Raw genomic sequence first — 24,497 nt, 5'->3', positions numbered from 1 at the left:
GCAGGAACCAGAAAAATTCATCAAAGACATACCAGAGTGAAACTGACATAATTTATTTAAATTTCATGGAGGCATTTTACAGATATCCCATATTAACAAGTTGATTTCCAAAGTTAAAAACCACACTGTACGAGAGGGAGACGTATTTACAGCATTATTTGCTTCTAGATACAAGTGTCACATTTAAAAATGATAAAGACTGAATATTGGGGAAGGGGCAAAAAACTAACAGAACAACCCTCCACTGAAATGGGAGAAAAAAATAGCAACAGGGGTTGCCAAGTTATAACTGGGAGCTGACTAATTGTATCACAACAGCAAGAAACTCTTGAGGAAATCATTAGAAAAATAGAACAGCCAACAAAAAAGGTATATACATTTTACTCAATAAAAATACACACAGAATCTTTCATGGCTTCTGGTTTCATAAGTGATATGTTCCTGAAGAAAACCCACACATTCCAATGAGCTCATACTGTACAAAACAAAAGGGCATCATCATCAATTCTTGTGCTCCTGAGACCAGATGGACAGTAAAAGGCACAATGTTAAGACCCATCTTGCACCAACAGGCATACATGTTACAACATTCCCCACATCTGGAAAACAGACATGACTGCTTGCTTTAAGTTATTTGGGTTAGAAGATCACCTGTTGCCTAGGAGTTTGTTTAATCATGACTCATACTAAGAGGAATAAAAAAGAGCCAAGACCCTGAGGAAAGACAAGTTGGGATTTTAATAAGAGGGGATGTTCCCATTACTTTTGCCCCCTGCTTCCAAGTACAACATTCCACAAACAAGCATACAAAAGTGTCTATAACAGGTGTACATACGTTGCTTATAGCAGACAAATGCCTGCCAACCTTTGCATTGCAAACTCTTTTAAGATGCATTCACTGAACAGCCGAGATAATGGGTTAGATCCAACATAAAATTTCTGTTTGTGCTAGAGCTCTCGCACAAGCGAAATCACAAGAAAAGGATTGTGGTAGTCTCTTGTGTTATGTCAGACTTACTGTATCCACACTTGTGTTTCCACTATGCTAAATAGATTTCTTTTTCCATTTGTGCATTGCTGGATTTTTCACAATGTATTAAACAAATAACAGAATTGATGAATCAACTGTCCTATTCCAAGAAAAAGAAAACAATGGTATGTATACACACTAGATGTGACCCAGTCCTTGTACTTGATTTGTACTCACAAATAAATATAAGGGGATACAGTGGCTGTCACACCAATGCAGGGTAACAGATAAGTGGTGTTCTACCAACACTGTAGATGTGTAAAAGCCAGCACAGAACTTTGTAATTTGGCTGCCAAATTATGATCCTCAATTATTTCTGATTTGTCCTACTTTGAACACATGTTCACAGACATCAAGCACCCAATAAAAGTCGTAACACTACTTCTTGCCTGATCTTTACCAATCGAGTTTCATTATAATTAGACCCACAAAAAAAGTCAATTTCAGCTGAGGAATTTGGCATTTAAGGGCAATAAGGAATAAAAAAAATCAGCGGTTGTGTTTCCATTTAACAAGAAACCATTTTTTAAAATTATACTGTAAGTTCTCACATATCTGCTGACATCTCAAAGGCACCAGTACTGAGGTTTGGGTAGTGGGGAAAACTATGTAACTGATTAATCATGTGCTTTTGGAGCAACTAAGAGTGCAATCTAGGCAGAGTTATACCCTCCCAAGTCCACAGTCTTCAGTGAACTTAGAAATACATAACTCTGCTTTGTAATGTACTCTAAAATCCCTCTGTTTCATTGCTTTAATTACACTGAGAAATAAATAGAAACAAGAATAGATTAGATTCCCCGCTTCCCATGGAAAAGCCTCCCAGTCCCACACTGCAGCCTCATTTAAACCAATATATCTATGAATCTTGCCATTGCTTATACCAAACGGTAAACACCTTTACAACTGGTCTTTAGTCTTAGGTAAGGGTCCACAGCACTAATTCAGGAACTTTCTGTACAGCTATAATAGGAATATTTCATTCCACTATCCTGTCAACAGTCCATAGAATAAAATCATAAATTTGTATGAAAAAATGACAGAAATCAGTCAGCAGTTAATAAGTTTGGAGTTGTATGCTATAAGTGTGCAAACACCTCAGTCAAGACAGGAGGTATTAAAAAGGGTAGAAGTGGGCTTCCTAGATGCATGATGAACCCAGCGCTAGCAAACAGAGGCTGCACAATTGGTCCCACCTGCCAGCTGCCAGGGCTAGGTGCCCATAGCCACAGCCTTGTTGCAGGACTGGCAGGAGCACTGATCAGCGGTTTAGCAAGGAAAGGAAAAGGAGAAGGAAAGATACAATTTCCCTCCTGATTCCTCTCAATACAATGGTGGGTCCATGACAAACCTGTTAACACAATCACACTCACACACACACATCCAGAGTGAGGCTTTTATAATACATCCACACCACCCAAGTCTCCAATACAGGAACACATTTCACGAGCTACAGAGCATATGAAATAGAATCCACTTCTTCAGAATAATATTAGTATGAATTGATGTAATGGCTTTAACTGGTTTCTGGATTGGCCTTTCTGCTCCCTCCTTGTAGAGTCAATCATAAAACTTTTTTCAAAAACCTATTGCACATTTTCAAACACCCTCTCGTAAGCTTTGGCTTCCAAACCCATCCTAGCCACAGTTAATAGCCCTGCGTTAAAGCAGAAAACGCAGACCCTTTAATGCAGATGTGGCCAGTATACTGTATAAATTACAAAGGCTTTCCCGAACTCTAGCACTTAGTTAACAGTAAATACCCATTTGGCTAAATGGAGGTGGGATTTAAAATTGAAGTGAAATTTTCCTGTAAACTTACATGCAGCAAACCAGTTGTTCTGAATGGATCTACCTCTATGTTCAGGAAATAAAGCTGCTCTTAATAAAGAAGTGTAACAGACGTTTGGTAACAACAAGGAAACTCTAAAGTCAAGATATATTTGGTTTGGATCCAAGGTAAATGCATGTCTGCATGCAACAGAACTGTTGTGATCTTCAATAAAGCAATAAAGCAAACTGGATGGTGATGTTCTTTCACATCTGTTTTTGAGCAACTAACAGTGCAAGAGCTAGGCAGAATTACACCCGTCAAGTCCACTGACTTCAATGCATCACTATCTACTGCACAAGGTTATCACCCCATGCGTTACTTGCAGCATAAAGCACTCTGTTGCACCCAACAGTCTTAGGATTAAAGTATATATTGGCACTCATCGTTAAGACCTTCCAACTCCCTCCCTCTCTCTCTGTTCATGGTATTTTAATTTCAAGGGACTTAAAAGCATTTGACATTTTAAAACTCATAAACATGAACTTGCAATTACAGCCTTGGCCTAACTCAGCATCAAAGTCCATGCTCAGTTCAGCCTGGAAGTTGAGCACAACTCACTAAGCATGGCTGCAGCACAGTATCAATCCATTTCAATACAGTGCACAAAGAAGCCCTACGCAAAATCCATTTTAGAAGCCCCATGCAAAATTCATTCATGAATGCAGGTTGCACAGTCGATTGTCCCGAGGAAGCATTCAGATCCAAAAACATTAAGCAATGAGAAAAAGAATGAAATGGCATAATCTAGTTAGTCTCTGCCCATAAACCTGGGTATTTCATTCAGTTGCTAGCAATATATACTGTAGACACAGGGCGGAATCACATTACAAATGTTTAACACATCATCATAATTGCCCACTGGCCCCCTGATCATCAGGAGTGTCCATTAAACATAAGCTGGCTGTTCAAAACAATCCATCCACAACAGGCAATCACGGTTTGAAAGGCTCATCCATGTTTTGAATGCAACTCCAATGCAAAAACCAAGAGGCCTTTTCAAAGTCCTTCCTATGCTGTGGGTGAAATTAACCACATACACAACTGAACTTCTATGGTCAGGGCAAGGGGGGAGACACTGAACCCAACCTACACACAGTTTCAAATCCCATGCAGATTCTCTTGAGAGTAAGTTGCACTGGGCTCAGTTGGATTGCTTCCAAGTAAACATGCATGGGATCACACTACACAGTATGTACATACCTAGTCTTGGTTTAATTGGGGCTTGTGCATATGCATAAACAAACATACACAATACCTTCCACATGATGCTTGTACACTTCAGCAAGTGTTTGCTCGAGCAAGAAAAAAAAAGCAAAAAGGAGACGATTCCTGAAGGAAGAGGAGGCTTCTATAGATTCAACAGGCTACTTTTAAGAGCCCTCTTGGCACGGGGCGTGGGGAGGGAGAAGAGCGCCACAAGGGAATCAATACTTCAAAATTTTGACCATATATACAGTGAAATGCCACAGCAGCTATACAAAAACATAGTATTAAAAATAATAATTAATAGTTATCCACCTATTTACAAAAACACTACAAGAATAGCAAACTTACAGCAGCATCAGTCAGTTCTGCAACAAAACACTCAAGCTTTGAATGTTTTTACATTTAGGCTTCAGCAGTAAAGGGAAGCAAATACACGGGGCTGGCTGACCTTCACTGCACAGCGGTACAGGATTTCCCTCCTAGGGCGTTCCTGAAGACCAAAGGATACAGTTTGTACCCTGTTTCCTGTATTCCACCAACACAAGGGATAGCCAGATGCAACAGTCCACATAACGACAGCACACAGGTATGTGCTGCAAGCCCTGTGGAGACGCAGCAGCTAACTACTGGCATGTGAGAAGATCCATATACTGGACTGGATGAAATCTTCCTTCCCGGTGGCCATTCCTAGAAGGTATCATCTTTGTTCTTAGGGGCACCCTGCCCTAGTACAGAAGCAAATTAAAAGCAAGCCTGGAAATGCCACAACCCTAGAAATTTAGTCCCGCTGTTTACACATTTCAGAAAGGCAAAAGACCTTCCAAGGCCTGCTTCACTTACCACAGAACATCTACTGTGAATTTGCTTCCATGAAGGAATGTGTATGAATCTAACTTTTCAACAGAAAGCACAACCTCTCGGTGTATGTATATGCTTCAATGTACAGGTATGTGAGAATGTCACAAACCACTCTCTGTGAGATATTCGTTCTGGTTCCCGCCCCCACCTCCACCACAAGCTGGAAAAATAAATACATAAACACTTCTAAAGCACCATACAATTATGCCAACATCAACACAGTAACTAGGACTCTAAATCACAAAAAAATGAATTTCTAAAAACTTGCTAGAATTGAGTGGCATCAGTGTCTGGAAGGGAGTGCCAGAACTTTACCCCTCACCCAATGGATCTTCTCAGCCTCATTTCAGATAGATCAGGGGAAAGGCTCTGTTATATAGGTAATGAAAGGCTACGCTTGGGAACTAAATGTAACATCCAGGGAAATGAACTGAATGAATGAATGCATTCAATCATTGTTTACTCTTAATTTGTTTTAACCTGAATACATAACAAATGCAGATGTTTGGGGTTTTTCCCCCCATTAATTTTAAAATCGATTTTATCCTTAGAAGATGCTTCCTGAATAAGCTGAAATCAGGCCCTGCAGGCCTTGACCAGCAGCAATTAGAACGCCGACATGAACTAAAGCAGAGAGCTGGGTACACGGCCTTGTTCTCAAAACCTGGCCCAACAGGGCAGCTTCTCTCTCCACACACGGGACATTTCAGTGATCAGGTACAATTCCATGGAGAACGTGACCTTAAAAAAGGAGTTTTGTCACATGTGAGAACAGTCCTGAGAGCAAGAATTGGCCCAATGGACCAGGAAGGTTTGGGCTCAAACTCCATCTTGGTTATAGAATCAAATGTGACACTGAGGACCCATGACAGGATCTTCTTGGGGAACAATTCAGCCTCAAAAAACAGCCATGGGGAGGGCCTGGAGTGGAAGATACAGGTCAGAGCTGTGATGCTGGGAAAGGGAGAGGGTTAAGCCTTCCTCTTACCATGCTGCTTCCCTGATCCAAAAGACATCCCCCACCCCGGCTGCTTTTAGCTGTAGGAAGGAGGAGAAGATATGACAGGCTCAATATCGGGACTCGTCTCTCACCCCTAAAAAGAGCTGGGGAAGGCAGTTTTGGCTGAGGAAACTGTGGAAGGAGCAAGTATTCATAAAACTTGGGTATCTGAAGCCCTAATCCACATCAGTGTCCTATCAATTGCTTTTTGAGGCTAAATTGCTCATCTGGGGATCTGTGATTGGATCATCTTGCACTGCATGTTGTCTGGCTCACACTTAGTAAAACAGCGTGCATCAGAAAAGACAACAGCTTTGAAATGGGAGTGCAGTCTAAAAATGTTCTATAGAACAATGCAGAGAAGAATCGATTCACCCATAAATAAAATTCAAAGTGCTTCGAGCCACAATGAGATTTTCATCTGCAAAACCTTATCCACACCTGGCCTACACAGGGACCTTGATTTGTCCCCATGTACCCCTAACGTAAAGCCAGTCATGGTTCAAACGTTTGCTTTACTGATCATTCAAATTCTTCTCTGTGCCGTTACATACCATCCACATACTGTCGCTATTTATAAGCTACCAATGTTGCTGCCAGGGAGAGGTGATTTAATTTAGCCTTTAAAACACCAAATAAGAGAACTGGGAAACTTTGGATGCCACAAAGGAAAAAAGTTTTCCACTGAACTTCTGCACACACAGTAAGGAAGAAATGAACCTCCTCTAACAAAGCATAAATTCCCTTTCTTCTAAGTGCCACTATTTGCCAAACAATATGCCTTCTACAATATTTAACGCGGCTAAGCAAATACAAAACAAAAAATAAAAAAAAACATTTCATGTCTCCAAGGATACTGACAATGCATGCGTGCGCAGGTGCACACCCACGCGCACACACATCGTTTATCAGAATATTGTTTTTTCAGAAAGAATCCACATGAATTTGAATTTTTTTCCTTTGGATATCCACATTTTTACAGAGGAAACCCTTTTTCTGTGCATAGATACATTTAACAATCTTCTATTACTCCCCCCCCTCCCCCCCACCTGAGAGGATGACTCAAAGATGGCTTTAGAATCTCAAAAAGCTGCCAGTTCAGCTTCTGTTGCCTCCGAGGATACATCACTTTTATTCAAGTACATGTCTGTTCCAGGAACGAGTCTGCAAAAGAGCATGAAATCCTGGAGTACAGCACAAGCCACCTTAATGAGATGCTTACCAAAAGAAGAATAGCGTTTCACTGACAATCCGAAAACTGGCCTGCGAATGTGGCAGCCCCAGTCTAAATCTGAAGTAAACCCTCACGCTTTTGTGCCTCGGACTCAGTATTTAGCTGCAGATATGAACTCTGTTTACTTTTAGTACCACGTCTCTCTCCCCTACATCTCCAAGCTGAGTCGTCCCTTGGGTGGGGTAGCCACAATATTTGCACTTAAGAGACCACATGCTTGTCTTAAATTTTCTAGATGGACAATAAATGAATGCTGGTTCCTACTCCATGATAGAAAAGCCAAGTTCAGCACAACCCCTCCCGACAAACTTGTATGATGCTTTAAATTAATTATACAACCACGTAATTCCATTTGACAATCCTGAGTGTTGGATCTGGCAAAAATCAGTTTCAAATCCCACCCTTGCCATGGACTTACTGCATGACTAAATACAGTCGTTGTCTGTCAGCTTCAATGGCCTACCTCATAAGGTTATAGGGAAGATAAGAAATACAAGGAGTGGAAAGCATTTACTACGGAACAGTGTTTTACACAGTACATGACTAACTTCCCACCCCATGGCAATCATTCGAAGGCGTCCTTGATTTTGCAGATTCAAGCAACTGACAGGTAGGAGACGAAGAGGAACCCACGTATTCTACATAGCATTATACCATAAGCTAGAAGCTTCTCTCACAAGCAGCAGAATCTGCTATTTGCCAGGCAACTGTTTGTATCACAAGAACAGAACTCAGCCTGCAAGCAACTATCCTAAGATTGCTGTAACATTGCATTTCATACACAGGAATTACCTGCACACACGAAAAAGTCAAGTACAATGATTAAGTAACACCACCCAGTGTTCGTCTTAACCAGGTCAGTTCGGTGTGTGTGTGGGGGGGGGGGCCTTTCATACTATGTCTTTGTTTAGGCAAGGCTCCTTCTTTGTGATGGTCCAGCATGTGTATCATTGCAGATAACGCAGGGGCTGCTCCATTCAAATCCAAGTACAGTACCCTAAGGAGACAATTTGCAGCCTTGGTCTCACAGCAGCCTTGGAAGTAAACTGGCACACAGAGGAGCAGTTTTCTTGCCATAGCCTTAAAATCAAGAGAGGGAAGGAGAGAGAAAGAAGGGACAAAAGGAAGCTGCCAACACCGGGCAACAGTGTTGCTTGGGAGTATGCCAGGAGCCTGGCTTTTTCCTCGTCATCCCTTAAAGCTGCACCACTAAGGTAAATGAGCTGCAAGGGGCATCGGTGGGGCACAGGAGCCCACCTAATGTTCCACAGAATGAAATACTTCAGGGTCCCAGAAAGAACTGTGTCCCTCTCTGCCATGGATGACGCTCAACTGTCTGTTTGGTTTTTTTGTGCAGCATGCCATCATTCATTTGCACGTGTCCGTATTGTTGTCTGTACTTCTTTCCGCTTCTATCGGTGCTGAGTATGAGGCTTCCACACTGTGCCACATGCCATAGGTAAAATAAATAACAAAACCTGAAGGAATGAACAAAGCATTAGAGAGCGCAAAAAGACCTTTGACAGCACACAGGCTGCACCTCAAGAACACACTCCAGCTAATGCAGTGATACTCGCTTTGCGGCTTGAGAGCCACCTGTGCCTCTTTTGAGCACCATTACCCAATAAGCAAGCAAGACAACTGTCCAGGGGAGTTTGTGGTTGACAAGTAGTTCCCACCTTGATACATCCACCCCTGGATGGTGTGAAGCTACAAGCTTAGATGTACTCTGATAATTTAAAAAAATTACGGATGACTTCAGGCCAGTTACACGTTCTCTCATCCTAACTTACTTTGCAGGGTTGTTGTGAGGATAAAATGGAGGAGAGAATGTTGTAAGATGCTTTGGGTCCCCAGTGTAGAGAAAGAAGGGATAGAAATGAAGTAAATACATAATAAATACAGCTTAAGGATGGGGCAACTGATAAAAGGTAGGTTGGCTGGTGGGCAAAGAAGAAAAAGGAAGCAAGAAAGGGTGAGGATATGAGGACTGTCAGAAGGAGAGAAAGAGGAAATGGTGTGGGAAGGGAAAGTGAGGTACTCTCTGCAAGTCCTTGTGGATTCCCCACCAAACAACTGGGCCTGCAGAACTGGAACTACTGCAGGACTTGACCTACGCAGAGTTTTCCCAGGGAGCGAGTGCCAGTAAAATGGAAGGATGGAAAGGTAGAAGTAGGGAGTAGATAAAAGCAGGTTGGCTGGTGAGTGGGAAGGTGAGCAGCTAGAGAAGAAGAGAGGCTATGGGGACTTTCAAGGGAAATAAAGACGGAATTGGAAGGGGGGATGAAATGCCCTCTGCATGTCCTTGCAGTCCATCTGCTTGTATCTAGAATAAATCTATTCATTAAACATGGTCAAACACCTGCTTGCAAACTCACCTACTGACATCCAGATAGCAAACCGTACCCAGGTGCCAGTGTCCAACTGCACCATGAGATAAATATTCACAAAGATGCTCAGGATTGGAAGGATAGGCAGAAGAGGGACCTAGAAAACAAAGCAAGCGCAACTGTACTTCTTGGTCACATCTACAGTCAGGCATGAAGCATTTCACACAGCTATTCTCTCACGAGGGCATGTAAAAACCACCGTATAAATCGACTGCAAATCACTTACTACAAATGTAAATTTTTCACATCTCTTGATAAATGGAAGGAAACTGGAGAAATTACATTACATACCATCAAGAAAAACCTCAGGACGTACAGCTAGCCTTTGCTTAGAAATCAGAGAGAAGTTGAATGGAAATGTCTCACCCAGTCCCCACGTTTTCCAATAGCTAGACGGAACTTTCCTTACTATCCCCTCCTAACTGCAACCCACTGATCTCCTCAAATCGTTGCTCCTGGGGGACCAGGATCCCTGAGGAATGGCATGAGGGAGGTTGGCAGCAAGAAAGGGGGCATGGAGGGGGGAGGTCACTGGGGCAGTTGGGGGGCATGGTTGTGAATTTCCTGCATTGTGCAGGTGGGTTGGACTAGATGATCCTAGAGGTCCCTTCCAACTCTATGATTCTGTCAGTGGAAACTGTGCCAATATTGTCTGGATCCAACCCTATATATTGGGTTTTTTTTTAAAGCACAACGCTTGATTACTTCTGGATTAAAAGCACTATCTCTTTTGCTGCTCAGCAAGAAGGAAGAATTTAAAAAATCTTTCTCGGTGTTGTGTCACAATGTGGCGAGTCTGTGCTTTTGGAAAATTAGTTCTTGCCAGAGAAGTGCAGCCTAGCGTACCCTCTGCAGGACTCCTGATAAATACAAATCACCCAAGCTGGCAGACGATACGCAAAGGCAAAAGGAGTGCCAGGACTGCTGAAGGCCAAACCTGAGATGCATTCAGCCGATCTGTGTGGGAAAGTTTGCTCTGCGTTCCCCCCTGCAAAAGCTGGGGGGAATCTCCCCCTGGACGGGAGAAGCCAGCAGACCCTGAGACTACTTTTCACAACCCACTTTCTTGCAGGCTGCTTACCTTGAAGGAGAGCTTGGTTTTGCTTTCAGGTTGCCTCCAAATAACCACAGTGACAACAAAGCAGAGGAGGAAATCTATAACAAGCAGGCTAATAACCCACGAGGTCCCGTTCAACAGAGCCTCTCTGCCAAGGACAGTCAAGCTACAGAAGGTGATGATAAGGAAACCTGAGAACAAGATACAAAAAATGCTTTGTTATTCTTACACCGGACAGGGAAAGCTGCAATTTTAACGCTGCCAGGAACAGTAAAACCAGCAGCAGCAGCACACAGGTGTGGAATAAAGGATCCCAGAGCTTCCAATGCCCATTTGCTGCACTGCTTAAGGCATGCAGATGTTTTCTTAACAGCACACAGAAGAAAGCTTATCAGTTAGGGCTGCCATTGCTTCTTTGAATGATTTTTGTCCCTGTGCCTTTAGCAGCTTGCATAAAACAGACAAAAATCCTACAAGCAAACTTAACAAAACGGGCTTTGTTGGATCTCCACGCTAGAACCAAGTCCAGCTGCTGAGATAATCTCTTAGGCAGATGTTACAAGTCAACTCCATCAATTCTTGTGTTAAGAACTGGTAGCAAGTGCTACCTCAGCCCCGTTCTGCCCAATAAGCCTTAATCATTATCCTCAGCTGCAGAACCTTATCACTTTAATTATAATTATTATATTAATTATAGTTTCTCACAGAGACTCAAGGTGGATTACATGGTGTGAATCAGTACAGTCAATTTCAAAGACATTTCAGTAAGTGATGTAATAATATAGTAATAGGGTATATAAATGCAAATTTGCAAAGATTTAAAACAAGCAGAAATCCAATACAGAGCTGAAGAAATGCTGAAACAGAGCATAAGCAATTCTAAGCCTGATATAGTAAACAACACAGAAGCTACCCAGTAGGTTCATACAGTAACAGACAGTACATAGTAAAAAAGTCTGAAGTCCCTATCCCTTTACTAATGCATCTCTGTGGGACCACTTCCTCACAGTACAGACCTCCTATCTGAGTAAAAAGCCCTTTTAATAATTCAGTTTTACATCATTTGCAAAAAAAAAGGAGAGTGGGGACATTCCTGACCACTGTTCCATAAGGCGGAGGCCACCACAGAGAGTGCACGCATGTGGGCAGCTGTTGAATTTGCAAGGTGGCACCAGTAGAAGGCCCCGTTCAGATGAGTGAAGCTGCCATTGTGGAACATGGGGAGAGAGGCAGTCCCATAGAAATGATGGACAAAAGTATGGGATAGCCAATATCTTGAACTGAACCCAGTAACTAATGGGTAGCCCAATAGAGTGACTGTGCAGAATAGGAGTAACATGCATGTTTCTCTTAGCTCCTGATAATGACTAAGCTGCAGTGTGTTACAGTAGTCAAGTCTCAATGTTACTATGGAATGGACCCAGGTGGCCGGATCAGCCATGTCAAGGAAGGGGGCCATCTTCCAAGCTAAACTGAGTTTGTAGAAAGCATTTTTGCAGCGGCCTTAGCTTGCTTTTCTAGCAGTAGCTCTGGCTCCAGCATAAACCCAAGGGTCTTAACTGAGTCTGCAAAGGTCAGCCAAATGCCATCAAAAGTGCAAAGTCCTTCAGGATCTCTTGTTTCTGTCTCTGCTGGTTTTTCTAATAAGGGCATACCAAACTGTGTGTTCCTTAACAGGAATGGGGAGAGAGTTTTCTTGACTGATTATAGACTGCAGCCACTAAGATTACATATGCCCCCCACTGGGCCTTGCACTCTGTGGATGAACAGCTTCTGGGGGTCCCTGGCCTGAGGGACATTCAGCCAGCTTCAACTAGGACCAGGGCCTTTTCTGCCCTGGCCCTGGCCTGGTGGAATGCTCTCCCAATGGAGATCTGGGCCCTGTAGGACCCTTTACAGTTCCACAGGGCCTGCAAGATGGAGCTGTTCCGCTGGGCCTTTGACTAGTGGCCAGCATTTTGTCCCCCTCTTCTGACCGCCACACCCTCCTTTTGCAACCGCCCTGGAGTTACATCATGGCAGTGCCTGTAGTTTATGGTGACTCTGCAGTGACTTTATTTGCAAAATCAAAAAGAGTCCAGTAGCACCTTTAAGACTAACCAATTTTATTGCAGCATAAGCTTTCGAGAATCAAGTTCTCTTCGTCAGATGCCTGATACAGAGACTGGTCAAATCAGGCATCTGACGAAGAGAACTTGATTCTCGAAAGCTTATGCTACAATAAAATTGGTTAGTCTTAAAGGTGCTACTGGACTCTTTTTGATTTTGCTACCACAGACTAACACGGCTAACTCCTCTGCATCTTGATTTATTTGGTGGTGCCTGGATTTTTATGCTGTTTGTATTAATGGGTATTAATATTGGATTTTATTCTATTTGTAATAATGTTTGATTGTATTTTAACAATATATTTTGTAGGACGCCACCCTGAGCCCGCTTGCGGGATGGGCGAGGTATAAGTCGAATAAAATAAATAAACCTATGTGTGAGGCAGTCCAATCCTGAAGCATATGGGGTGGGACTCTGAATCATACAAAGTTGGTTTCACTTACTGCAGCTTGCCTGTTTGTAGGAAAGAAGAAACTCAAAAGGACAGGAATCATCTAAAGTTTTTCTTGTGCCAAAGTATAGTGTACTATTTTATACCATATTATTCCTTTCTTAGCTTTCTTCCTGAATATAGTTTCTGTTTGTGTGTGTGTGTGTTTTCTAATTCTTTCTGAAACTTTTATTTTGTTTTATTTTATTTGGAGCTTACTCCTCCCCTGCCCCGCCCCCTTCTTCCCCACCTTATTTGATTTGTGGCTTGCCTTCTGGCTTCCTTCTGCCACTTCTGGACCTTTGGAGCTCAATTTTTTATTTAATCCCCTCATAGTCTTATCTGCATCATTAGTGCTTTGTTTCAGTGCATGACTTGCCGTGATGGTATGTTGTCTTACTGTCCTCTTCCTCCCAACTCTTTGATTTTTAACTGTCTCCTCTCTGCCCCCACCCCGAAGCTGTGCACAAACACAGCACGTCGTGACTGGCAGGGGATCTTCTGGTTCTGGTGGGAAGAATGTGCAGTGTGGTAGGGACAGACCTGGCAGAGGGAAGGGGTGATTTTGAAAAAGCAGCAGCAGCCAGTAGAAGTAGCACTCTGCCTGGAACTGGCAGCCCCTCCCTGCCGCAAGCGCAAGTACTGTTCTTCAAGCTAATTGGCTACAGTGCCAATTCCTCAAGATACTTTGTGTTTCTGTTTCCTATTCCTATCAATTCTCCCATATTGAACATAAGCACTTTCCATTGCCTCAAAAGGGGGACTTGCGTCTGATATTTGGCCGTGTAGATTTCCTAGTGGAGTAGTGCAACCTCCCTGAGATTTGTCCAGTTCAGACAGAAAACCAGAAGGTACTGGCACAAGAAAGGGGAGAAGGTACTAATAACACACTTTGTAAACCACTCTGCATGGCATTAAGTTGTCCTGAAGGGTGTTATATAAACTGAATGTTATGATGATTCCATTGAAACCAATGGGAAATAACAAAATAGTAATACAAAACCAAAACAAAGAAACAAAACCATATGAAACAATCCAATAACAAAATGATCTTTTTAGAAATTAATAATAAAAATGAAAGAAATGAAAATCTCCCATGCACAAATCTAATACCAACTTTAAACTCAGCACTTGCAAGCAGTAAAATAATAAATCCTGATCCAGCAAGCAAGATCTACAGATGGGAACAGATTTTTATGTGCATTGCTGACACTGATGCAGGCTGATCTATCCCCAGAGGTGCATTCTCAATCTACATTGCAACGCTCTTCCACATCCCATTGATCTCGCTAGAGGAGTTTTTTTGAGGAAGATGGGAATGCACACTTTCCACTCATTGTTGCCCAGGTGAGGTTGGCTGCAGTTAGAACAGCGCAAGTGAACTCTTTAGCCAAGAAGTGCTCTACCAGGCAATCCTATGGAGAACTGCACCTTGGCAAGTGGTCTGGTAGTCATCAGCAAGGAGTCTTGTTGTCATCTGCAATGTTATTTTTTTTTTCATAGCTACAAAACACTACACAAAACTATCACAAGGAAAGGGGAGAGGGAAGGGACAAAGGGGGGGGTGGAAAAAGAAAAGGGGGGGAATGAACTACAAACACTAAACACTACACTTCAATGTTTCCCTTCATACTGTCATAATACAAAAATAGCTCCATAAAATAATGATGGAGTGGTTAATCATACAGAGAATAAACATTTCAAATTCTGGTTAAACTTTCCTCCCCCTTCTAGGTCCCGGACGCAATTCTCTCTGTGCAACTGCTGTTGCGATGCTCTCCTCCTCCCCCCCCCCTCCGGCTCCTCCTTTTCTTCGTTCTTGGTGCAGCAGAGTTCTGGGTTTTTATTCTCAAAATCCTTTAGTTGATCTTCTGATAATATCTTATAGGCCTGATCTTTATATCTGAACCATATTCCTTCCGGGAATAACCATTTGTACTTTATTCCATGGTCCCTCAGAAGTGCTACAAACTTTTTATATTTAAAACGCCGTTTCCGGACTAGAAATGGAACGTCCTTCAAAATCTTGACTTTCAAACCCATAAAGTCCAAATCCGCATTGTATGAGTTATATAGGATGGTGTCCCGAATCTTTTTAGATGTAAAGTCAATAATGATCTCACGAGGCAACTGTCGCTTTGTTGCATATTTTGAAGAAGCCCGACGGACCTCCAAAATGGCGCTTTTAACCTCTTCTTTAGTCGTCCTCGCGGGTGTCGCCAGTAGTTCCGAGACCAAATCCCACAGATCCTCATTTTCCTCCTCTTTCACGTTTTGGAGACGCAAAATTGTCTGCGTTCGTTCCACCTGTAGCCCGATCAGCTGGTTCTCCACCAACTTCAGGTCCTTTTTTGTAGCCTTCACAAGTGACGCACTTTCCAGAGCAGACTTTTCTGCCCCCCCCGCTGCTGCCTTAATGGTTTTCACCTCGCTTTCAATTAAGCCCACCCTTTGATCAGTTTTGTTCAGCTTGTCAACAAAGGGTTTTATAGCTTCCACCACCGCCCTGCGTACCAACTCTTCGAGCGACTCCCCCTTCTGCAAGGTAGCCGAGATTGACTTACCGAGAGCGGGACTTTGCCTCTTTGCTGCCATTTTGGGGGGGGGGGGCGCCAACAAAATTCTGGAACTCAACGAAGGGGAAGAGCGAGTCTTCTTCAGATCAACCTCTCCTTCACAAACGCTTGTAGAACAGAAGGGATTCGCTTGTTTACAGGCTTCCGCCTGTTTCTTTTACTTGCCGTTTCTCGTTGCCCGGCGGCACTCAAGGCGCCGCGCACATCTGCCAGCCTCCATAGGGACAAACGGGCAATTCCCCCCCCCGCATTGATTTCGGGGAGTTCTTCCCGCCGCGTCCCGGACCCTGGCTCCCTCCCTGGGAGTCCTGGGGGCTAATCCTTGCGGGTCAGCCGCCCGGTCAGGGTGCCCGGTCGTTTCCTCCCGGACCAGCCGAGAGGAGCGTCCGGCATGGCTGAGAAAACGAAACCGAATCGTCATCTGCAATGTTAAATAACAAACCACAATGCTTTGCTTATGGAAAAGGGGAGCTTTATGGGCCCCAGAATATCATAAATATAACAGAAGCTACATGTATTACAAAGCACACAAAACGTATACAAATAGACAACCCTGAATTCTCTGAGCAATGCCAAGATAATAAATACAATAAATTATCATTTATGGCAGGTGAAGCTATGGCTCAATGGTCAAGTATTGGATTTGCATGTAAAATATCTCAGCATCTCTGGTTAAAAGAATCAGGTCATAAACAATGTGAAAGACCTCTTGCTTGAGACCCTGAAAAGCCATTGACAGACAAAGTGTCGTACTGATCTTAACAGACCAATGGTCTAATTATAAGGCAGCTTCATGAGTTCAACTTAATACATTGGCCTTTTCTCACTTGCTTTGTCAATACACCAAGACACATTATTTGAACAACCAACATAGCCTCACCGCCTCCATCAGCCCTGAATCAATAGGACAGGCCACATCTATTGGGATCCAGTGTGGTGTAGTTTTTGGAGTGTTGGGCTAGGATTTGGAAGAGGTTTGAATCCCCATCCTGATATGAAAGTTTGCTGGGTGACCTTGGGCCAGTCATACACTTTCAGCCTATCCTACCTCACAATATTGTTGTTGCAGGGATAAAATGGAGGAAAGAATTATATAAGCCACCTTGGGTACACATAGGGGAGAAAGGTGGGGTATAAATAAAGTAAATAAAGAAATCTCTTACCTATGATGCAGGACGAGACATTCACTACAAATCCAGAGAGTTTAGAAGGATCAGAGTTTTGGGGAAAGAGAACAGCTTTTAGGGAGCACTTCTCTTCTTCCTCTGGTAGAAACCCAGTCTGGGATTCACTGGTGCTCACAGACTCATTGTTGTCCACTTCGTCTGTTGTGCTGGCCATCTGGTATGCTAAGTTTGGCTGCTCAGGTTGGTATCTAAGAGAAAGGGAACTGGGTTAGCAGCCACCGTATCATAAAACAAGGGGAAATAATGGCTGAAATTTCCGCCCCCTTCTTCTTCCAGTTGGACATTGTTACTGATGAGTCTCAAGAAAAGGGAGTCTCAAAAAAACCACCAGCCACCAAACATACCCACATGCCCCCAGGACACTGAAAGCAATCCATCCTGTCTACAAGTAATGAATTATTTCCACACCACATGTATCTAATGAAGAGAGGTCTAACCTCATGAAAGCATATATTGGAATAAATATTTTACTGTCATCTCATTAGATACATCAAACCTGCCTTTCTCTATACCATCATCTTTACCAATAAATCTAATTCTCAACATGGCCAAATCTGTGGACATTTAAATCTGAATATTGGAGTAATGAAGCAAACAAGGCAGATCTTTCTACAAGCCAGGCATGCAGAAAAATCAGAAATCTAAGCAAAGAGTAAACTGGGGGACTAACCCCCTCCCAAATAACATCAGCAGCACTTGTAGATTTAGTGGCCATTGCTAGGCAACTACAACAGCATTGCCAGTTGATACCTTGGTTTCTGTCAGTAAAAGATAGGGGGAGGGTCACGGGCCTTTCCGAGGCTGCTCTGACCTTTGAGTGAGGACTATGGGGGCTTTTAGGGAAGGGTGAAAGGAAATTGAGATGCTTCCCCACAAGTCCTCGAGGATCCGCCACTTGTTTATTTATAATATTTATATTCTGTCTTATCTCCGTAAGCTTAAGGCTGCTACATAACGGCATTCTGAGGATACCCACTATTTAAACAAACTAGGGAAGAAGAGCACAGAATCACCACACCAAGACTAGAAACCTTGAATCCCAGAATTCATCCATACTGAGATAAACCTAAAAATACAGAAGTGGTTTCTTCTCAAAGGCCGAGATATCCTCAGCATTGCTCCTAGATATGAGCTCCCCTCATCTAATTTTAATCGCTATACCCAACACAAGGGCCTGCTTCACACAGAGTCAGATCTGTAAGTGCTCAAAACTTGTTGTAAAGCAAACCACAAAGGTTGCTAGTCCTTTAAAAAAAAAGAAAAGGGTAAGCTCGTGGGAGGAGGTTACATGACCTTGAGATTAGAGGTGTCACAAGCAGATGTTATGTAAAGCAGCTTGCCAAAGCAAATAAAGATAATGGCGTTTCTCCCAGCAGCTGTTATGCTGAAGGGATGATTGAACAGATGCCATGGGTACTTGGGCACAAGAAATCCCCGAGCTATCTGCCTCCAAGACTGGGTGAGTGCAGAGGCAGAAAGGATCTTAGAAGTCCAAGGTAGTGATCCTCCTGAAACAGACATGCTCTCCAGATGAGTGTTTGATCCTTTGAACAAATAACATATTCTCAAAGACCTTGATCTGTCTTCTGCTGTTGTGGACAGCTCCTTTTAAGCTCAAAGAAATTATTTAAAATAAATCCTGCCATGCTACATTACAGCACAAGACACATCCACCCTTTACATCTGCTATATATAGACCATAGCTCCGTATCAACCTTTTATAATTAAAGAGCCAAGCTATGTCAACATTTAAAGCAAGACATAGACAAAGAGGCAGTATAAGCCAGCCCATACAACTTAACACTACTAATACATGCCTCCTAGAGTGGGTCGTAAGGACCACACCACTCCAGTCTTGTTCCACTTGCATTGGTTTCCCATCTACTTCTGGGTCCAGTTCAAGGTGCTGGTGTTGGCCTTTAGAGCCCTATATGGCCCGGTACCTGCATGCCTTAAGGAGCACCAGCTCCTGCTTGAAGCAACCTAACCATTACAATCATCTTCTTGTTCAATCATCTGTCACCTGCAGCTACATGGGTGGCAACCTAAGAAAGGGCCTTCTTGGTCTTGGCACCAATGTTATGGAACTGCTTCCCCAGAGAGATTCCCCTACCCCCACCCTTGATCACTGTCTTCTGTCAGTGGGTAAAGTCTTTTCTGTTTCACCTGGAGTACCCTTACTGACCCTCCTTCTTGTTTTCAATTGTTCGTCTTATACATACTCATTTTATATATAAACATATGTTCTGTTTTCAAAAGCTGGTTTTAACACCTTCTAAGAGCCAAGCTACAAGTGACGAATTACACTTGCCTGGCAAGTGAACAGACTCACGTGTATTCCTCCCTATTCACTTGCCGTTCGCTTGCTCTCCACTTGATCAAAGTTTGTAATTTGTGACTTGTAGCTTGGCTCTGAGTTGTTCACCTCTTTGAGGGCCCTAACTAGGTAAAAAGGCAGCATATAAATGTTTTTTTTTAAAAATAAAGAAATATTGGGCTAGGTGGCTCAATGGTCAGACTAGATATAAGGCTATTGGGTGTGATATGACTAGGCCTATGGAATGGGCACATTCTGAAATAAGATAAGAAAATATCTGATGTATTCAATGTATTTTCTACGTGCCACTGTGCAGAGATGGTGCTCCATACCTTAGTACCAACACGCAGGCAGCCACCAAGGAGTAAGCCAAAAGTGTCCCGATGGACATAAGGTCTACAAGATCTTTCAGGTCAAAGAGAAAGGCCATGACAGCTAGTGGGAGACACAGAAAGAAAAGGCAACTAAAGTGACAGCATATTTACATTTCACATATAAATCAGCTTAACTGCGGCATTTCAGTCCTAATGCACACCTCCATTCAGACCAAAGTCAGAGGAATTCAAGAATAATTTCTTCTGGGAAAGAGAAATTAGTTAACTGGGATGGGAGAGGGAGGAGAACATGCATACACAGGAGAAAATTGCCTTCACAGCCAGAGGTTCTCGTCTGGGTTTTTCTGCAATAATCTTCACTTGACCTGGATGATCCAGGTAGCCTGATCTTATCAGATCCTGGAAGCTAAGCAGAGTTGGCCCTGGTCAGTATTTGGATGGGAGACCACCAAGGAAAGTCAGGTTGCTCCCAGAGCCAGGCAATAGCAAGCCATCTCTAAATGTCTCTTGCCTTGAAAAAACCTATGAAATCACCATAAGTTGACTGTAACTTGATAGCACACACAAAAAATCTTCACTACCGAAGACCACTTTTTTAAAGTGGACAACGGTTGTCTTCAAGCACTGCACAGAGTCCATGAAGAACCACCTTAAGATCTAGGAAAGTACAGTAATCCTACACTTTCAGTTGCTTTTTTTGTTTGACAAAGTGAAATTTCTGGGTAAAACTGAGGTAATAAAGATGAATGAACTCAGCAATCATTTGTGTGACAGGAGAAGTAAACAACATACAGTGAGAGCGGACACAGCCTTTGGACGAAGAATGCATCAGCATGTAGTAGGAGACGAAGAATCACTCCCACCCAAATGAGAGAACTGCTTTAGGAGCACCCAAGATGTCCTCCGCCTCAGAGGGAGAACAGACCTTTGGACACTTACCGTGAAGGGTCCTTCTCCTCTGAGGACAGGAGGACATCTTGCCCTCCCATGACCTTGGTCTACCCTCAAGGTTGATCTAAAGACTTTCAAACCTTCCTACTACCTCTTTGCTGCACTCTCACTATATCTAATTGTAACTCACTTGTTCTGTTTTTTGAATGTTTGTTGGTTGTTCGTATTTGCACATTGTTCTTATCTCCTTTCAGCAGGACAACAGTTTAGCTTCAGACTAGTTTCATAGATAACGAGTGGAACTGCTGTGGGGAGTCACCTGAACTGATGAGTGAGAGGGTGGTCCCACAAACCAGAGGAAGAGGAAGAAAGTTTGACTTCCTGCCTCCCTGATTGGATGGTGGGAACCACCCAAGATGTCCTCTGCCTCAGAGGGAGAACCTTAGAGGAATAATAAATATTGCAGAACGTATACATTCTTCTGGATGCTAGAAGACTTTTTCATAGAACAATCTAGGTTTTGAAACTTTAGCAGATGTTGCACTTGTCCAGTTTTTTTTTTACAACCATGAGAGTTAGAAACTTGCTTTAAAAATACTCAGAGTTCTTCATATGTTGCTAGATTCTACAGTACATAAAGCCATTCCATACTGTGCCTTTTTCTGCCACCGCATCCAGAGATCTCTCAACTTCCAAGGCTAGTTTCTATTTGCCAAGTTCTCAACTAAGACCCAAGCTCAGTTCAGCTTATCCTCCAAAAGTCCTAGAGAATTATATAAAACATCTGAACCAGCGTCAGAGACAATGCAGGGAACTGGTTATGTTCTAACTAATCAAAAAGTGACTGGAGCAGTCGGCACACTTGATGGCAAGAGGCAACATAAACAACCCTTGGGTACTTGAAAGATTCCTTCCTAAAGCCCATGTTATGTAAAGAATGTTGTGGGGTCCCTTTGCCAACATGAGTCCTGCTCCATACAGGCAGAGGGGGAAATCAGAACAGCAGACTACTCTTCCACCCACCCCACCCCTATCCTTGCATGCTAGAATTTAACTGAGGAGACTTCTTTAGAATACACGAGAAATTCTCTGGAAATGCACGGAGTCTAACATACTTTTTCTTTGCTTTGGGGTTTTTTTAGCATTTTTTAGCCTAGTGAAGAGTTCTGTAGAACTGGAAAGATTACACAGTGGTTTTTCTTATTCTATTTAACCTACAATACATGAAAAACAAAATACTCCCTCTACTCTCACTGGTGTGTTTGCGAAACAAAGTTTAAAAATAACACAGAAACGGTGAAAGTGTTTCACATTCCATACTCTAAACCTCTTTGTCAATTAAGATTATGAACTTTGCTCAAATTCTAGTAGAGTTTCACTGAGCAAAGGAAGCTAGCACACTATGAGTAACAGGAAGAAGAATTTCTTGTACAATTTCTTGTGTAGCTTGCACAAGATATTTGAACTGCACCCAACTTGCACATTATTTCAGGCCATCATAAGAATCAGGAAGACCTATCTGGAAAGAAGACAGGTGTACATGAACCATAGCAGTTGCATAATTTTGCGTGTTAGGGAGAATGTATGATGAAGCAACCCTCTAAGGAAGAGTAAAACATGTTGCCATCTACAAAGCTGAGTCTGTTCAGTATTAGGGATATGAAATTTGACTGCTGGGTCTCCTACACTAAGGAGTAGGGCAGATGTCCTATAATGCAATAAGGTACCTGAGTAGCCATCACAATATGTGCCATGACAAAAGAATGAATTATCCTTAGGTGACTTAACAAAAGAAGAATAAAGGAACAAATAGGTACAAAGATCATTTGCCAGGATGGTCCTAATGAAGCAAAAGCTCACAAGGACAAAACAGAGAAGCAGGTATGCTGTCCTGTTTTCCTTGGAAGAAGGACAAGATAAAAATTGTAATAGGCAACAGCCAAGTTTTCAAAGATTTCTCCTTGAATTCAGAATGGGAATTGTCTGCACAGAGCTGAACTTGACTAGCTGACAACCTAAACAGCTTACTGTGAGCTGGAACTGGCTGTGGTTGAAAATGTAGTGGAACATGACTTCATTTTGATCATCTGGTCTCACCTGCCACAGCTCCTGATATTATTGTAGCAATCATTGGGGTCTTCGTCCGCTCATTGACACGAGCCAAAAACCTAAACAAGAGCCCATCTTCTGCCATAGCGTAAATGACCCGAGGCATTGGAAACATGGACCCAAGCAGGCTAGCAAGAGATAAAGGTAGAAATGACTGTTAATACATTTCTTGCATACCCATGCATAAGGAAATACAGAGCAGAAACATTCCAGAGAAACAAACTTCACTGCTACTTTAAGGACTGCAATTTCTGTACAGAATGAAAATACTTTGCAATATCAGCATTCAAAGCCAGAATGGGGAAGAGAAAGAGGATGGAAATGTTTGATATTTTATAGCAATGAAAGCTGTAAGATAAATGTCCTCCTCTCTCTCTAAAACTAATTTCCAGCATTCAAATGGCCTGCACTATACCGTTTAAGTCCACTGACTGCTTAAGACTGCTAGCTCAGCAAGTGGCCTTGGGTAAGCCACTCCTCTCAGCCCCAGCTCCCCAGCTGCATTGTGGGGATAATAATAACACTGACTTTGTTCACTGCTGAGTGGGCACTATCCGTCTAGAAGAGCAGCACAGAACCAGCGTAGTAGCAGCAGCAGCAGTTGTTGTTATTAAAGCAATGCATTCTGAACTAATTCTAAAGCTAGTCTGGCAAACATCTAAACCACCATTTTAAGCTCCAGCTTTTCTGCGTACAATGGAATTCAAGGTAGCTGATGTTTCAAATAAAAACAGTAACATGTATCTAAGACAGCCTCAGACATTGCATCAAGGTTAAGTAGAGTCATAATACTACAAACATGCTGTATGTGTTGTAAATCTGGGTTTTGTTTTTTCCAGTCATGCCCTTTTTGAAGATGGCTCAGGCTTCTAAAAATCCTGCCTCTGAGGGTAAGCAACAAAGGAACATCATTCATAGCATTTACTAGATCTTCTTTAGGCAGCCAGGTGCCCAACAGAGCCGAAGTGCTTAGCAGTGCCATCCTAAGCTGCATTACCTTCTTCTAAGCCCATCTGCTTAGGGTGGCACTGTAAAAGGCCCTTTAAGGGTAGGAAACAGGCAACATCCAAGTGAACATCTCCCACCTATCATTTCTGTTCACAACTAAGATATTTTAAGCTGTTGCAGGGGAGAGCACTTCCTTCATAATTTAAACAATTGTTAGTTATCTCTATCCTCGTATCTTTGAAACAAATTTTCAAGCTGAGATGGGTGCAAACCCCTTGACCGTGTAACAGGTTTAAACGGGGAACTAAAACTAAGATCATGGGAGGGTGGAGAGATGCAAGTGCGGTTATCGCCCATCGCCTGTCCTCAATTTCAGCTTACACCCAGAGTTCTCATTTATAGTTTTGGTCCTCCTTCTTGGTTGTGCCTATATTATTTTAAATGTTCTAGATGTTTTAATGTCTGATGTTCACCGCCTTCGAAGCCTCGTTTGAGCGAAAAGGCAGCTTGCAGATGTTTTTCATAAATAAAATCAAGAGCTTGACTCCAATGGCTCATTTTAGCATGTTTAAAAGCCAAAGAAAGTGAGGGGGGGAGGGAGGAAAAGGGGTGTCTTTCTCTGCAATTCCTCATGGGTTACCCATTTGCTTTCCATACCTGTTTATCAGTAAGAATCCATTTTTATATCCCAGCTTCTAGACAGAGTGCTTCTGAGGCAGCTTTCAAAGTATTAAAAATCATCAATACAATACAGAGCAAACCACAGTTTAAAACAACAGCAGCTTAGTAACCTATGCAACCTAGGCAAAGAAACATCCTCTGCAGAAGCACAACAAAGGAGTTGGAGCATCTCGCTTTCCTACTTCAGAAACAACTTGAATCTGATTAAAACCGTATGGTTCAATCCCACCTAAAATTTCGGCATATGCGGGGAGAGGGTAATTTTCACCAATTCCCCCCTCTCACAGCAGATCACAGGCCCCTTT

The 24,497-nt window shown here is 42.7% G+C and overlaps 1 protein-coding gene across 1 annotated transcript in view; it reads right to left on the bottom strand.

Annotated features, from left to right (window-relative positions):
- Nucleotides 1–37: 37 nt before the first annotated feature.
- SLC7A1 (solute carrier family 7 member 1) overlaps nucleotides 38–24,497 on the bottom strand; it is a 59,848-nt gene continuing 35,388 nt past the window's right edge. The window contains exons 7-12 of the mRNA XM_054973357.1: nucleotides 22,552–22,691; nucleotides 19,561–19,663; nucleotides 16,888–17,099; nucleotides 10,634–10,800; nucleotides 9,541–9,649; nucleotides 38–8,640 (exon numbers count right to left, since the gene is read on the bottom strand). Coding sequence (XP_054829332.1) covers nucleotides 8,531–8,640; nucleotides 9,541–9,649; nucleotides 10,634–10,800; nucleotides 16,888–17,099; nucleotides 19,561–19,663; nucleotides 22,552–22,691 — 841 coding nt within the window. The 3' untranslated portion in view covers nucleotides 38–8,530. The remainder of the gene's footprint in view (nucleotides 8,641–9,540; nucleotides 9,650–10,633; nucleotides 10,801–16,887; nucleotides 17,100–19,560; nucleotides 19,664–22,551; nucleotides 22,692–24,497) is intronic.

This window comes from Eublepharis macularius, chromosome 3 (assembly GCF_028583425.1).
Source record: "Eublepharis macularius isolate TG4126 chromosome 3, MPM_Emac_v1.0, whole genome shotgun sequence".
Taxonomy (NCBI): Eukaryota; Metazoa; Chordata; class Lepidosauria; order Squamata; family Eublepharidae; genus Eublepharis; species Eublepharis macularius.
The sequence above is the reverse complement of the archived record's forward strand: the minus strand, read 5'-3'. Positions and strand labels throughout refer to the sequence as shown.